Source organism: Myxocyprinus asiaticus, chromosome 23 (genome assembly GCF_019703515.2).
Source record: "Myxocyprinus asiaticus isolate MX2 ecotype Aquarium Trade chromosome 23, UBuf_Myxa_2, whole genome shotgun sequence".
NCBI classification, from domain to species: Eukaryota; Metazoa; Chordata; class Actinopteri; order Cypriniformes; family Catostomidae; genus Myxocyprinus; species Myxocyprinus asiaticus.
The window spans coordinates 37,312,751-37,329,628 of record NC_059366.1 but is presented as its reverse complement, the minus strand read 5'-3'; the positions used below and the strand labels follow the sequence as shown (position 1 = coordinate 37,329,628).

At 36.1% G+C, this 16,878-nt stretch overlaps 1 protein-coding gene across 4 annotated transcripts in view; it reads right to left on the bottom strand.

Moving 5' to 3' along the window:
• The window catches only part of LOC127414060 (adhesion G protein-coupled receptor B3-like), a 254,114-nt gene extending 237,513 nt beyond the window's left edge, over nucleotides 1-16,601 (bottom strand). For 3 of the 4 annotated variants that reach the window (XM_051651758.1, XM_051651760.1, XM_051651762.1), the window contains exons 1-2: nucleotides 16,175-16,601; nucleotides 13,686-14,451 (exon numbers count right to left, since the gene is read on the bottom strand). In XM_051651758.1, coding sequence (XP_051507718.1) covers nucleotides 13,686-14,436 — 751 coding nt within the window. In that variant the 5' untranslated portion in view covers nucleotides 14,437-14,451; nucleotides 16,175-16,601. Of the gene's footprint in view, nucleotides 1-13,685; nucleotides 14,452-14,541; nucleotides 14,569-16,174 lie in introns of those variants that run through there. The other variant, XM_051651759.1, reaches the window with a different exon arrangement.
• Between the last annotated feature and the right edge of the window lie 277 nt (nucleotides 16,602-16,878).

The following is a 16,878-nucleotide window of genomic DNA, read 5'->3' as shown; positions in this document are numbered from 1 at the left end:
TGAACAAACAACATACAAAAGTATTTTGATAAATTAACATAAACCAAGATAAATAAATAATAAATAATGTAAAAAATATACTGTTCATTGTTAGTTCATGTTACCTAATGCATTAACGAAAAGAACCTTGTTGTAGTGTTATCATACTATTAATGAAAATCTTACTGGCAACACTTTAAAATAAGGTTGTATACCAAACATTAACTAACAATTAACGAACAGTACTTTTACAGCATTTTTATTCTAGGTTAATGTTCATATACTCATAAAAAAATATTTACATTAAAAGTTGACTACCTTAACATCACATAATGTAATATGAATTAACATTAACAATGAACAATGGTATAATTATGAATGAACATTCACCAAAATAAATAAATAGTATTTTATTAATACAAATTAATATAAATAATGTTTTATTTGTTTTATAAAATACAGCTTTTAAAAATTATATTATTATTTTCCAGTTAGTACATGATAATGCATTAACAAATAATCCTAAAATGTTACTCTATGTCCCCCATATAATATTTTCACTTATACTGCACTTAATTGCACTACATTGTTTAATTATCTAAAGAGTGTAATTGCTTCCACAGGAAAACTGTCATACTGTACAGATGTTACACTGTTTGATGTCTTCTAAATGGATTTTTGGATCAAATTTAAGTTTGAGATTAAGGTTGATACTCCTTACCAAAACAACTTAAAAGAAAGCAAAATATTGAGCTGTAATAATTGTTTTTAGCAGATAATTAATGATTCAAAGGATAACCTCACTGGTTCCAAACAGGGAATTCTTTAATTAAGCACATTTATGTAATGTTTATTTCTGCAGGTCCAGTGGCTGTTGTTATCTGCGTTCATTTCTAATAAGACAATGACAAACGCTGGGTCAGGATGGCCTCCGAATAAGGTCATCACAAAGCATAATGAATCAATGAGTGTTTTAAAACACTGCAGCCTAATGTGTCACATGAGAAACCCCTCACAAAGACTCCACAATGAGCCATTCTGACTGTGACTTTTGATATGAAAATTAGCAGGTAACAGTAATTTCATTACACAGTTATCCCATATAAAGTAATTTTCTCTATACAGTACTTCCAGGATAAAATAATTCTGAGAGATACAGCACAAGCCACATAAACATCAAGGGATATTAATAATCCCATATCAGTGTTCTGACAATCCACATAATCTTGTTAAATAACTAAGAAATCCTTTCTTTTGTGCAACCGAAAAAGGAAATGTCAAACAGAATGTTAGCCTCAGTCACCATTGACTTTCATTAAATATATATATATATATATATTCTTCAATTTAATAAAATATCTTCTTTTATGTTCCACATAAGCAAAATTAAGTTATACTGGTTTGGACCATAAGGGAGAGTAAATGATGGCAAATATTATTTTTTTAGTAACTGTCCCTTTAAAATGATTTCATACTGTATATGATTTTCATTCAATGGGTTTCATATGGGTCTGAGAAATGCAAATTAATAGCTATATAGTGCAATACACAGGCACAGTGAACACGAGGATGGCAGTTTGCTTACTCTAACAAATTCACAAAAACACCACCACCTTGAATCAGACTCCTGAGTGTTCTTCTCTCACACAGATCTCAGCACTTTTGCTTATTGATGACCCAGTCGCTATGCTTAAAAACTTATTGAATGACCATTTCAAGGCGTGATCCTCCAATCAGAGGCCATCAATTTCCCTATGCTGCATGAGAGCATAGTTTTGATGATGATGCTAGTAACAGGACCATATGGTCATTCAGCAGTCAGGGACCTCCCTGGATATCTAAGCAACTATAAACTTGGCAAACATTTGTGGGGAGAAGGATTTGAGCCAATCAAAGAAAATAAATGAGAAAGAAATGATTTTGGTTAATTTGCATAAATATTACCGCTTGCCAATCAATTTTAACTAAATATGGTGATGGTTTCCTGTTTTTTTTTTTTTTGTTTGTTTTTTTTTATCATACATAATGTACACCAAAAAAAGAGATGCGGTCAGAATGAAATCCATTTTATGTGTTTTCAGCTATTGCTCAAATAAATATGCTCAAATCAGAACTGTTTTATACAGGCTAAATTGGCCTCCCAGCATTTTGAAAATATACATTTCAGTACTCACTTATACACATAATATTTCAGATGGAGCCTTGAGATTTTTGTTTGTCCACGTGATCAAATTACAGCAATGCACCTCATTTGACTTTGTAAACACAGTAGAATCTACAACCCAAATATGATTACAATGCAGAATGCTCAGGGCTACCATTTCCTAATACACTCCATTCATGTTTTTCAATTTTGTAGACTAAAACTGAATTCAGTGCACTAAATTATTGCATTTCCATTCAAAAGGAAAAATGTGCAGAAGAAATCATTTTTGCCGCCATAAGACAACCTGAAATTAAATAGATTTTTTGGAAGAGATTGCAATTGCAGAGAGGAAAACATCAGCATTTATGGATTTTTGTATAGTGTTGAATTATATTGCTTCAATATGAATATAGTCAAGGTAGTCATAATTTTGAAATAATCAAATGTGAAGTGGATATTCTAAAGTGTTACATAGCAGATTAACTGCACAGATGAGGGCTTGAGAGGTAGTAAAAGAAGAGCTAATTTTTGTGCAGTGTAGCACTTGCAAAATTGCTATCCATTTTGTCTTCTGGCATCCAACACCAACTAGACATTCACAAATTATTGGTAGCTGTCGCACACATTCTTTCCTTTCAGACACTATAATGGGCCAGTAGATTGTGTGGAAATAGATAGTGCATGTATGACATATATGTACATAGGCTAACACAGCATTATTTGGTGTCAGGTTTCATAACAATTTGCTAAAGCCACACATATTCTGCATGCAATCGTACAAATACTATAAAGTATATGCCGAGAAGTGTGGTTTATTTTTGCCAAACTATTTATCTCAAGACACAACATTAAGTAGTCACCTTCTGTGAATTCTGAAATGCACAGTGCTGTTCATTCAATTTTTAAGAGTAAAGGCAAAGGTGGAGTTTAGGCACCCAGAGGGACAGAGCCCAAAATCATTGTGTGAGTGTATGTCATGATCCTGCCATTTTGGTCTGGTTTTATTCGTTATGTGGCAGGATTGTGACAGTTTCCTCCAACTCTCTCTCAGGTTGTCCATGTGCTTTTGTTTTCCTTCTTCCCTCGTGTTTCCCACAGGTGCTGCTCAGCAGCACAGTCAGCGTTGTCATGGCAGTGCTGATCCGTGCTGTTTGTGATTATTGGCAGAACTTGTGTTCAATCTTCCCTTTCTCTTTATATTCTCTCCTTTATCTTGTCTTCCCGGTCAGATCGTTGTGTTTTGTTTTAGTCTCCAGTCCGGTCATGTTGTTCTTATCCTGTCCAATTCTCCTGTCGGTTCGTTCTTAGTTCCTTTTGTCTTGTTGTTTTGTTTCTCCCTCGTGAGAGTTTTGTTTTCTGTTTTATTCAGTTTCTTAGTCGATTTGTTTTTTGTTCTATTTTTGCCTTGCTTTGTTTTGTTTCTCCCTCGTGAGTTTTGTTTGTATTTTGTTGGTTTTGTTTCATTTAAATAAAACACCTTTCATTGCCATCCTGCATCTTGGGTCCTACTTCAAATATTTTGTGACAGTGTGTGAATGAAACAAATACAATGCATGAGTATTCATTATTATTGATGGTAGAATGGTGAATTTATAACTAAACTAAAATCTGATTGCTATCCTACACAATATTCTCATAGTTTTGCTTTTGCATTGGCACCTTAAGTGTCACACCCTTCTTACTCTGCATCTTTATCACAGCCCCTCCCCCATGGGGAGCCTTCATACTCTGCTAAAAATGTGTAACGCAACAGAATCCCAGAGGCTTTACTATTTGAATGGAAGTCAGTGGAGGAAATGCATCAGCACACTGAATTAACTGCTTTTGTGTGGGAACAGTTCATCACATAACAAATTGCGTGGCTTGCCACTAATCTTCAACAAGTTTGGCGTGACATTTCATTCTTTTCGGGAACGCTATAATTGGAGTCTGAAATAAAAAATTAGCTGTTTAATAAGAGTAGTCAAGAAAATTGTGCGGAATGATTAGTATATGCACTTCACATTCATTTCCAAATAATGTTTGACAAAAGTGAAACTCCACCTATGAATAGAGCAGTCTCATTTGCTTTTGTTGTGTTGTTGCTAATGTCTGATGTATGTCTGAACAATACTGTACTATTCAGAGTTCTGATATTCAGAATTTGCACAAATTTATCATGTTTAAAGGCTGAACACACAGAAAAGCTTCCATTGCCTATTAAGGTTTTTTTTTTTTTTTTTTCTCAGTGCTTGAAAAAATATGCTGGCTTTGCAAAAACTAACACAGGTATCATAATGAGAGGCTTTAGAGGGAGTCTTATTTATATGAATTTGATTGATATGAGCTTCATAAATAATCCGTCCACCACGGAGGTTTTGCCTCCCATTGGAAAATGCAGTTCTAATGGATATGTGTTAAAAACCCCTCCTTACAAGGGAGTATAACACCAAATAAGAATTTACCCTTTTTAATGCACATTCCTGATCTTATTGTGCTCAATCCATTGGTGCATGTTACTCCAAATAAAAAATGCATGTCTTCGTAATCTTTCAAAATGTAATACCTTGCTCTGCCATTGAAACTATTTCTTTTTGGCTGACTACACAAAGTACTCTTACCTTTTCAACTAGAGACCGACCAATATGAGATTTTTGAGACTGATACCAATACCGATTTTAGAGAGGGAAAATTTACCGATTACCGATATGGTGGCCGATATATTTAATTTTTGAGCTGGAATGAAAACAGACCTTTTCTATGTAGATTTTTCATCGATTTTGCACCGATATGACTATGCAAAGGTACTCAGAAGGCTGCTTTCTTAAACAAATATTTTTATCAAAGAATATTTGACATTATTATTATACATTGTCAACAAATTCTAGAAATGAACACTGAGAAAATAAAGAATAAATAAATATACAATAAATAGCTTAATAAACACCAGTACTGTACAGTATCAGCCAAAGGCTGACCATTAAAATAAAGAATAAGTAAAAATAAAATAAATAGCTAAATAAACATCAGTACTGTTTAGTATCAGTCAAATGCTGACCATTTAAATAAAGAATAAATAAAAATAAAATAAATAGCTAAATAAACATCAGTACTGTATATTATCAGTCAAAGGCTGACCATTAAAATAAAGAATAAATAAAAATAAAATAAATAGCTAAATAAACATCAGTACTGTTTAGTATCAGTCAAACACTGACCATTAAAATAAAGAATAAATACAAATAAAATAAATAGCTAAATAAACATCAGTACTGTTTAGTATCAGTCAAATGCTGACCATTAAAATAAAGAATAAATACAAATAAAATAATAGCTAAATAAACATCAGTACTGTTTAGTATCAGTCAAATGCTGGCTATATTAATACTGCCAAGTCAAGATAAACAGATAAGCAGTGGTGTTACACCGTATTTTGCTATACAAGTTCAGGTGAAACATTCAATGGTAGAAAACCAGACTTTTAAATATGATATTTTATAAATGCAACGACTGGAATTGTTCGGTTGAAGGGGGTACCAAACTGTGAATCCTGAACAAAACAGTTTGGTGAATACATGTTTACACATTAGCTTCCACTCAGCTTACAACAATGTAAGTAGTTACGTGATTAGCTAGTTAGCTAGAAGCTCATTGTTTCATGCTATTTTGACAAAATCAACACTCATCAGACACAATCCACCACCGCACCGTTGTCTTCTGAGCTGCAAAAAAATGCTCTGACAAACTATAGCTGGCTAACATGCAAACAGATGTGATAAACGTGAGTGACATGTTTGTCAGTGGCAGGGTTAACGTTATATTAGTTATATTTAAAAGGGAAAATGATGGGGTCATTGTTTATTAAGTTTCCATTATGTATTTCACAAACTAGTTAACTTATTGAGACACAGCTGAACTCTGCCCTGTCTGCAGAGCCACCGTCAGCGCAGCTCTGTAAACAATGGAGTCGGAGCTCACTCTGCTGGACAAACTACGCTATGACACCAATTCCAAAGCATTGTTTTCTGCATTATATGTCCTAAAAAAAAAATTTCATATCAGCGCATATCGGTAAAATATACGCCAATACCGATATATTGGTGAAAGGCTAATATCGATATATCGGTCGGGCACTATTTTCAACCCCTTCCCTTCAGCCACCTGGAGCCATTCTGGTATGTAACACCCACTTTTCACAATCCAATCAATTCCTGATGCATAAAATCCAGTCCTACATTTTGTTCTTATTTAGAGTTGCATTTGGAAATCCATCAGATTACTGAAGTAAAATGGGTTGCAAACTGTTTTTCACATTGACTTTAAAAGACGTTTGCCATAGAGCCAAAGACCCTTCAGGCACAGCCATAACATTTGACATTTCACCACATAAGAGCAAAGACAACAAGAATAAAGATGGACGCAGGTATTCTCCCCTCGAGAAATGACTAGAACTCAAGATGGCCTCTAAGTTGAGGCAACAATGGTGATGAACATGATGCGCTGTGACTACTGATCAACTTAAGCAAGATTCAAAGTGAATAAAAGGACGCACTATGCAGTGGAGATGCAGAGCTTTCTGTTAGGCCCTGGCATCAATAAAGGGGCCTCACTCTTATAAATTGCCAGTAAACAACCAGTGTTATTTTAAATTTATTGATGATTCTTTTGACTACAACAATAAAACAAGAAAGTTTGTCCAAGACAAATTTCTCTGCAAAAATGTAAAGATAATGATTAAAAGATCTACCAATAATTCTAGTCCACCAATAAATTCATCAGCATATCTTGTATTCTCTTTTCAGCACAGTGATGCTTTACACAACAAACAAACCAGAGAATGAAGCAGCAATATCACACAAGCAAAAGCAATGTTGTGCTAAAAATCGGTTGATATTCGGCCATATGCATTTACAGCCGTGCCGATATTCAGTACAACAGCACTCATCCTTGTGTGATATTGCTTTTATACAAATGTTATACAAACAAGAAGTGCATATCAAGTAACTTAAATTTTTGACACAATATGGCCAGTTATTTGGTCTATTTTTCCTCTGCTTCTGAAAACAAATCCAAACAAAACCAAAGCAGGATCAGCCGTGCCGAGAAATGCACAGACTAACAGTCTGGAACACAGACAAGTGGAGTCATACAAATAGTGAAGCACCCCAGTGCTGTTATACTAATGGTGCATTCAGGAATTATTTAAATTACCATAACTTGTAAAAACTTCGACTTGTAAAAACTGTTCACATATTTGTAGAACTTGTAATTCTACAAAAGCTCAGACTTAACCGTCGTGATGTCATGTACAAAGAACCAAAATGGCAAAGGCCTCAACAGTCAATGGAAGTTTCCACATATTTATTTTAGATATTATATTTTATTATAGCCACTTTTACTTGGAGCACTTTCTTTGTTTTTAAACAATTTGCAAGAACATATAGAGGTGAACTAAAGAATGAATTAAGTTATTAAATTATTTGCTGTGATCAACAACAAAACCACACATGGATCCGTTTTGGTATTATGAGAGTTACACAAATAATTTCCTAGGTCCAAGGACATGAACAGCTCTCAGTAAAATCTTGTTGTTATTTCATCATTTAAACACTTCCATAGACATGACTGCAGCATAAATACCAGCACTCTTGGAATGCTGCTTTTCCAATGCAGATTAGAGCACTAGAACTAACTGTTAAATAAGGGGCCATTCACACCGAATGTGTTTCAATTCGTTTTCTATGTATACATGCACTAGAATGACGTCTTTGAATGTTGCACCAAAAAAATTTAAGATGTGTCAAATAAAAAATAACGTAAATTTTTAAAAACTTGTTTATAGACACCTGCGTTCTATTTTATTCGTTGCACTACGTCTATTTTTTTATTTTTTTTATTTTTTATTTTTTTTTGCGCAAAAACGAATTGGATCTGAAAGGGCCCTGATGCTAAATAAATCATCTCATTCTTCATTCACACTTGTAACTATTCACGTTTCTCCAAAATCTGACATTTTAAATTCCAGTGGGCAGATATTATCACATGTGCATGACTCAGCAGAAACAGACAGTCTGTGGATGTGCACTTCATTAGCATCAGCCGAATCCCCCTTTCTTGCTCCGCAACACACTCTGGAGTCCTGGGGCTGACAAGGGTCATTTGCACAAAGTGACAGATCAGTCATCCCACAGATCCGAGTGCAAGGGCCTGGACCCCGCAGTGCAGCCAGGCAAGTTTCTTCCTAGCAATGGTCAGGTAAAAGAGCAAACAGCCACTGCTGTCTAAGAGCAGACTGGTGGTGGAGAGAGAGACAGAAAATAATGAGAAACAGCTCTGAGATATTACTCATCTTCTCCAGCAGGGCTTCATTTGTGACTAATTTAGGAAACACAATTCTGAGCATCTGACTTTGAGCTATCACATCAAGTGTCACTATGCCTGGAGAGGTGATGGTACAGAGATACAGAGAAGAAAGAGCACTCATGATGATAAGAATGTGGGATTCCTTGCTATGTTCCATTTATGGCCATCATACAAGAACAGTGAGCATTATGGAGACCATTCCTAAAAAGAAAATCCATAAAAATACTTCATAATTGCATAAAAATAACACAAACAATTTCATTCTGCCAACATTTACTTGTTCCAAACCTATAAGACTTCCTTTCTTCCAAAGAGACATGTTAGGCAGAATGTTAGCTTCAGTCACCAGTCACTTTCATATATGACAAAAGATGTAATTAAAGTGAATGGTGACTGAGGCTAATATTCTGCCAAATATCTCCTTTAGTGTTCCACAGAAGAAATAAAGTCATATGGGCTCGGAACAAGATGAATGATGATAGATTTATCATTTCTGTGTGAAGTATTCCTTTAAATGATTCCATTAACAATCATTTTAACTACCACCAGATGAACACGATAGCTTAATTAGTGTTTATAAAGGTATTTAAATGAGTATTTGAATGTTAATCGGTGCCTGACAGATATCTATTGACATTTGTAAAAGGGTGCAGATATATTCTGCAACAAAATAACTCCAAGCCACACAAAATATGGACATCAGAAACGCTCATCAACAACATTATAGTGAAAATAACACATTAAATGGCTATAATTCTACCTCATTTATTCATCTGGCAGACAGTTTTATCCAAAGCAACTTGCTTGCATTCAGGAAACACATTTTATCTGTCTATGCATTAACCTAGTCAAACCCACAACCTTGGCATTGCTAGCACCATGCTCCACCAGTTGAGCTACACTAATTACCTAATCTAATCACCAAACATTTCCCCATAAAACATAACTTTAAACTATCTGAAAACAAAATCATATTAATTGAATACTGGAGCTGTGAATAAATTGTGGCAGCCTCTTTAATAAACTACCTTTGGTGTAGGGCTGAAACGATTAGTCGATGTTATCGACAAATTGTTGACAAAAATTCTCGTTGCCGAATAGTCGTTTGATCTCATTTAACATAACATGAGATCACATTAAACTCTAATGATAACGTATGAGAGCTGCACTGCAGTTTGCGCATGATTGAGGAGAGGAAGAATTACACAGCTCACAGTCCAGATGCACTCTAAACTTTCCAAACAGCTTCAGATGATGTAGATTGCAAAGTGTGAGGGAATTATAATGCAAAAATACAAAATAAGTAAATACAGAAGCACTCCCGTTGTGGAATAAGTGGAGCTGGAGCTGCCTCTCCGCTGAAGCAAAACTTGCGTGTCGAGCGTCTTAATAAAGTTCAAATAATACAGAAGCAGATCATGTAAATAACTACAAACTCCGAAACTGGCATTTCTCTGTGCGGTCAGCACCTCTTCTATGAGTTGCGTGAAGTGACCCGATCTAAAGGGGAGAGATTGAAACGGCACCCAGCTGATGTACACTCTGTCGCGGGGACGCTCGTCCCTCGAGCATGCATGCTTGCTGTAGCTAGATTATAACATGATGGCTCGCAACTTATTGAATCATAATATATGTGTTACTGTGCATTTCTTATCTTGAAGAAAATTGGCAATACGCAGCATTATTAATATTTTTTTTAAAGATGGATTGAATTGAACAGAATGGTGAGAGAGGGTAGTCTTCGCACCGTTATACACTGCAACAAAATACATTTTTGATTTGTTTTTGTTTTGGGTTGTTTTCCAATATAAATGTCTAAAACTCCTTTAAAACAATGTACATTTACTTTGGAAGCTATACTGCAGAAGAAAAAAATGTTATCTAAGAATGTTGATTCAAAAATATCTAAAAATCCTTTAAAAAAGATGCATTCACCTGAGAAGCAGCATATAAGATATTTAGACTTGCTTTAAGAGAATAGATCTTGAATATAAAATACACTTACATACAAAATACACTTATATTTAAGATACATTCTCTTAAAGCAAATCTAAATATCTTATATGTTGCTTCTCAAGTAAATGTATCTTGTTTTAAGGATTTGATAAATGGAAAACAAGACAAAAACACTTGATAACAAAATGATTTTTTTGCAGTGAATTTCTTTACTGAATTAAACTTCATTAAAAGTATTTTTTTCCCCTTTAATTAACTGTATGTCATTTAGAGGTATTTTTAAAAGATGATTTTGTCCTCTTTATTGTTAGTTAGCATGTTTAATACAACCTTTTAAGTCAGGGCACAAGCTGAATAATCAGTTAAGAGCTAATGATTAATTGTAGCAATAATCACTGAATAGTTGTATAATCATTCTAATAATCATTAGATTAATCGATTATCAAAATAATCGTTAGTTGCACCCCTACTTTGGTGTGAAACTAACCTTAGCATCCTATTTTCCCAACTGCGGTTTCATGGCCAACACTGACATTTCTACAGAAATCACTAGCTTGAAAGTTGATTGATTTCACTGATGTGTATGTAGCTCACACTTTCTTGTCAAACATTTAGCAAAAAATTCCACATTTTTTAAATTAACCCATTTGACTAAGTTCATTGTTTTAGAGTCCTCAAATAATGAGTTCATCTTAAATGTATTTAAAAGTTTCAAGCATACTAAAAGTAGAAAAGCCTGTGCTTAAACACTGGTTATAATAGTAGTGATAAAAGATGTATCATCACACAAATGACTATTTAGTTGTTTTAATTCTGACCTGTTTGCTGAAATTATACAGTTAGTTTTATCAAATATATCACCCTTTTTGATGCCCATGTTCCACAAACCCTTCGTGTTAATACAGCAACAAAACCATAAATCCAGACAGTTACTGCAATATCACTGCAATCACCTTATGCCTGCTCAAGTGCATTTAATGTCCACTAGCATCATAATTATCCATTACGCAAGTCTAACATGTTTTTACATTTCAAAACACTTTACTTTCTTCCTCGGCGAGGCAGCATTTTAAACACTGGCGTTATCATGAAGTATAATCAAGCTCATGTTTTTGCTGGCTAGTTGGATATCATCCCGCAGAGTGCAACGAACCAGAAAAATACTTTTTCGTGATCCTCTCGTTTATATTATAAACTCTCTGTATAGCTATCGTGGTGTGTATTGTGATGTCATCCCCATTCAAAAGCCATGCTTTGTTGCCATGCACGCTTACAGGTGTAAGGGATATCAAAGATGACCATTAGGACTAACTCTGCACAGACCTTTTTTTTGTTTGTTTGTTTGAAGACTTACACCGTTGAATGCTCATCCAGGAGGGCAGAAGCTCCATTCTGACACTATAGTGGTATTGTGGGCTCTTTTAAACCTGTGAAAGCAATCCACTAAAGCCTTTGCTCTATAAATAGAAGCATTCAGTGTAATCTTTGAAGGGGAAAAAAAAATAAGCTGGTGCATATAAGCTTCTCAAAACATGCAGATAGCTCAAAGTCGCATGTCCGTTTAAAGCATGAAACACTATTTTTTATTAGTAAAGCTGTATTTCAAATGCTGATAACGGTAAATTCATACAAAAAAGCTGTTAAGTGGGAGTTCGATGTATAATTTATACAGAGAGAGTGAAATTACTGCAACTAGAGAGTTCATGTGTAACCGGTCTCACTCAACCTGCTCCAAACATGATTTGAACCAGTGTTTCCAGCTTGGGAGGCTGGCTCGCTAACAAGGAGGCCAAAGGCTACAGCCTCTAGCGTCAGTCACTAGTGCGCCTTTTGTGGCCAGGGGAGTTAGTTTTGCACATACCACACAGCTATCGCATACCAACTGGCTCCCGTTACACATACAACAATAAAATACTCACACAATAACTGGGGGACAAAATAATCAATGGCTAAATCTTAATTTCAGGCTTGATTCATATTTAAAACATCACAAGGAGTCTACAATAAAATTAAAATCACTCTCAGCTCCCAGATCATAAATGGAATATGACATCGTTTGGAATGGAATGTAAAGCTAATCTGAAAGAGGGATGAAAAACTAAATTGGGGGCCTACTTAACTCAACTGAACCTTGATAATTCCAAAGCACTGTGTTCCACTTGATCGGGAAAGCTGCCACTTTCTCCCTAGGGGGTTATTATTTTCAGCAAGTGAAAATGGAATGCCACAGGAGGGTAATTCTCTCTCTCCTTCTCTCTCTCGCCACCACATAATTCATTATTTTTGAATCACCATGCTGGAATTTAAGTAAAAGTGTCTGCATCAATTTTCAGCCGATCAACTCTGTGAGCTTTTGTCCTCTCACAGTATGCTGGGTCATTCCTGCCTCCAGATGATCTCTATCTGATGCCAGTTTTGAAATGTTACAGATGCTAATTAGCGGTAATGTCTGTGACCCCAATACAAGTCCATTATGCATCATTCCCCCATCATGTGATTCAGAATGAAATCCTGCAAAGGCATGTGTGGCAATCTGTTGCTGCCAGTATCCGTGGTGTGTAAAAGCTGAGCAGCGGATGGACGTGTGACTAGACGCTTGTCATTGATGGAGGCTGACAACAGCATAACAATTACATTTAAATGCCAAAAGGCTAAGTATGATGTTTCAGCTATGGTAAATTGACCCTGTACATTGCACAATTCCCAAAAAATGTAAAACAGTATTACGCCTTTCAGTTCCAGAACATATTTTGGGGATTCAAACTGTAAATTAGACTTTTTTTTTTATTGCTATTTGGATACACAAATCAATCTTTATTTTTCATTGGTTAGCAATCTGAATAGTAAAGGGCTGAAACATTCATTGCATGTATCTGTTGGTTTTTCTTGGTGAACAGCATAGCTACAGTAGGTTATAAATTAAACAATGCGTTAAGTAAAAAAACATTACACTTAGTACCCCTGTAAATTACCATCCAAGTGATTGATTAATTAGCTACCATCCAAGAAAATCCAGGTAGTATACACTTCTGACATATCAGATCACATAAGAACATAAAATACATCATGTGGGAACTTTACTGTTTGTTACACCCAGATATCCCAGAAATCTATTTAAAACTGAACAAAGAAATCATAGATATCAGCTGTAGTGATGTTTATATGGAAGGGTGGAGGCATAAAAGGGGGCATCATAAACACACAGTATAATTAAGCTGTGAAATGATCCCCAGCGTTAAAGGCTTGCAGCTGTCATACTCACCCTCCTTGGATGGGCGTCGCACCTCCGCGCTCAGATTGCACACCTGCGCCGAGCGCACCTGAGGAGTCAGGCATCCTTCAGTTTGGGGATTCAAAGGCAACACCACGTTACTGAGCATCAGCACACTCTCCGAATCCCCATCGCCTAAATGCTGCGGGCAGGTGCATTTAGCGTAGACTATTCCACACGATTCAGCTTTCTCTCCCTTCAAGCAGTTTTCCAACCATGTGCATAACACTTGACATCCAAACTGACTCGGACTGGCCTTGTTTAAAACCACAAACTCCACCACAGATCTTTCCTCTTCCTCTGTCTTCTTTATCGTCAATCCGTTATACTCGTATGGAAACACCCGCCGGAGCTGCACAAAATTTTTGTCATAATGCAAAAATACATAAAGGTTCTTAGCATCATCACACAGGTGCACGATGGATTCGTTGATCCTCAACAGATCGTTGATCTTCTCGCGGGAGAAGTGATCAAACTGGTAAGCCAGCAGAGAAAATTCGGAACAACTTATTTCGTGCTTGTATAGTTTTAGGTAGATGCTGTATTTGGTAGGATCTGGGTTTTCCAATGTCCACGTGCAGTTTGTGAAGTTCTTGGGAAACATTTCATTTATCGAGTAAGATCCATAGATAACTCCTTTTACCAGTGTGGAACACCAGAAATCTTGGGCACCAGTATATCCAAACATAACCAGGAGATAGGTGGAAAATATATAAATCAACAGATTACGAACAGCCTTCATCCTATGTCATTTGGCCTGAAAGAGAACCAGAGATTCTACCTTTATTGTCTGTAAATGATGTGTAGTGATGCTTTGTCAGAGCATTTGCATAAATCAAACACTTACCTGTACTGTTCATTTCTGCTGCTTGATTTAATCATGAACTATAGATAAGTCGCCATCTCAATTTTATAGAGATTCAAATGATTCTTACCATGGGAATTTAACACATTTCGGATAAACATTGCCACCTTGTGGTGTTTAATAAATTGGGGGTAATAACGTTGGGCATCTGCGCTGGCAGGATAAAACATCATCATAATATTTGTTGATCAGATTATCTATTTATATTATTATTATTATTATTATTATTATTATTATTATTATTATTATTATGATTATGCATTAAATAATTATACTGTTTGAATGAGAGTGTCGAACACAGTTTTCAGTGACATGTAAAGGTTTTTTGGTCATTAGGCTATATTAAGTCGGGACTCATTCATTTGGGAGGATAACAAGGGCTGAGATTAGATGTCACCCACAAAATATATTTTTAAAGCAGGGTCACCCATAAACGTGTTTTATTCAGTCGACAGCTATGGGGTCGAAAATTCTGCAGTGATCTACATGATGTCTGACCGCATAATACCATCTACATACTTCAGTCTGCTCAGACTCTGTTGGGATTTCTATTTGGTTTGGTAAAAAAATAAATAAAATACAGTCTATATATATATACACACACACAAAATAGCGTCTTTGAGATAAACTTTTGTCATCGTCAACGAGGGGAGATCATGCGATTGTCTGGTTGGATTGCATTATCGTGATCGATTTAAGATGAAAGCAGCATTAGGCTCCAGAATGCAATCTCTGGTTTTTATAAGGCAACACTTTGAGTTTAAATTGGCGGGTCTGTTTCTGCGACGATCGGTTATGCATTTCATCATCATGTAAGCCGTGTGCAAGTGTATTGCATTCCCATATATTCTAGAAGTCTGAAAGAAAGGCTGTGTAGAGAGAGAGAGAGAGAGAGAGAGAGAGAGAGAGAGGTTATTAATTCTCATGCCTGGATCACTTTAAATGCGGCACTACTTGTACGACATCACAATACACGCCACGACACAGATCTATATAATATAAAATAAATATATTGGACACGACAATACCATCGCGCGCTACTTTCCTTGCACTCCTCATCCACGATGTCGCGTCGCGCGCTTGCAGTGTAGGCAGCTATGTTGCTTTTAACGGGAGCGTTTCAAATTGTCACGTCGCGAGCAGCGTAGAATATAGACAGATTTAGAAAACCTGTTGTGACGTGTTTTCATATCTATGATTGCCAGTCCTCGGGGGGCAAATGAACGTGGTCAAAGTAACCCACAAAAAAAATTAAATAAAAATAAATAAATAAATAAATAAATGGTATACAGTCGGCGCCAAAACTCCATAAAATCTGTCTTTTTGCCTGTCCTCATTTAACTTCGCACTGGCCCTGGTGTAACGTTCTAGTCCTCTGAAATATTTACGTTCTTGTATTGCATTAATCAGAGATAGATACAATGAACTATGGAACTCGGCTCTTTAACTCAGAAGCATTTAAGAGGAATAAACTTGGGCAAGGGCCATGTCATTGTCGTACAAACCAACAATATATCTATCCATCTATCTTTCTATAGCAATAATAATAATAATAATAATAATAATAATAATAATAATAATAATAATAATAATAATAATAATAAATGGGACTTACCTTGCACTCTGAAAGCTATGGCTATTTTTCCCACATACTTGGAAACATCCTTTAGAAATGAAACGTGTCGCTCCCTCGCGAATCAATATCTCCCATCGCCGATGATAGAAGTCGAGAGCAACAAGATGGTCAATGAGCAAAAATGCGTTAGACTCCAGGCTGGATCATCATCTCGCTCCTTTTCTTCCCACCTCAATGTAACCAAGTGATGAGAGAGCGCAACAGAAGTGAGAAGCGATGCCTTCATACACCGGAACGAGGGCTAAAAATGTTGTCTGCGATATAAATGCGAATCGCGTACTGATCATCAGTCGTTGTCTGCCCTTCCCTCAAGAGATACTCAGGTTGGGTAGCAGGAGGTATAGAGCGCAATCCTTGACGGATGGAGGATGCTGCTGACTCGCTGTGGAGTGAGATGGAAAGCGCTTTCTCGCCGAGCCTCAGGACTGGAGCTGCAATATCACGTCACTGCCACTAAGATAAGGCACGTATGGACGTCTCGAGTTGCGTCTCACACCATTGCACCCTCCCTTCCCCTGGATAACACAGAAACTCTTTTTATTGGAAAATCAAGGCAGAGGAATGTCCCTCGGACTGGGACAAGCGGCACACGGTGTCTTTTCTGCGACCGCCGGTTCAGTTTTAAATGGACTATTTTATCGCAAGCCAACGAAGTCCTGGGAATATTTTTCTTTTCTTTTTTT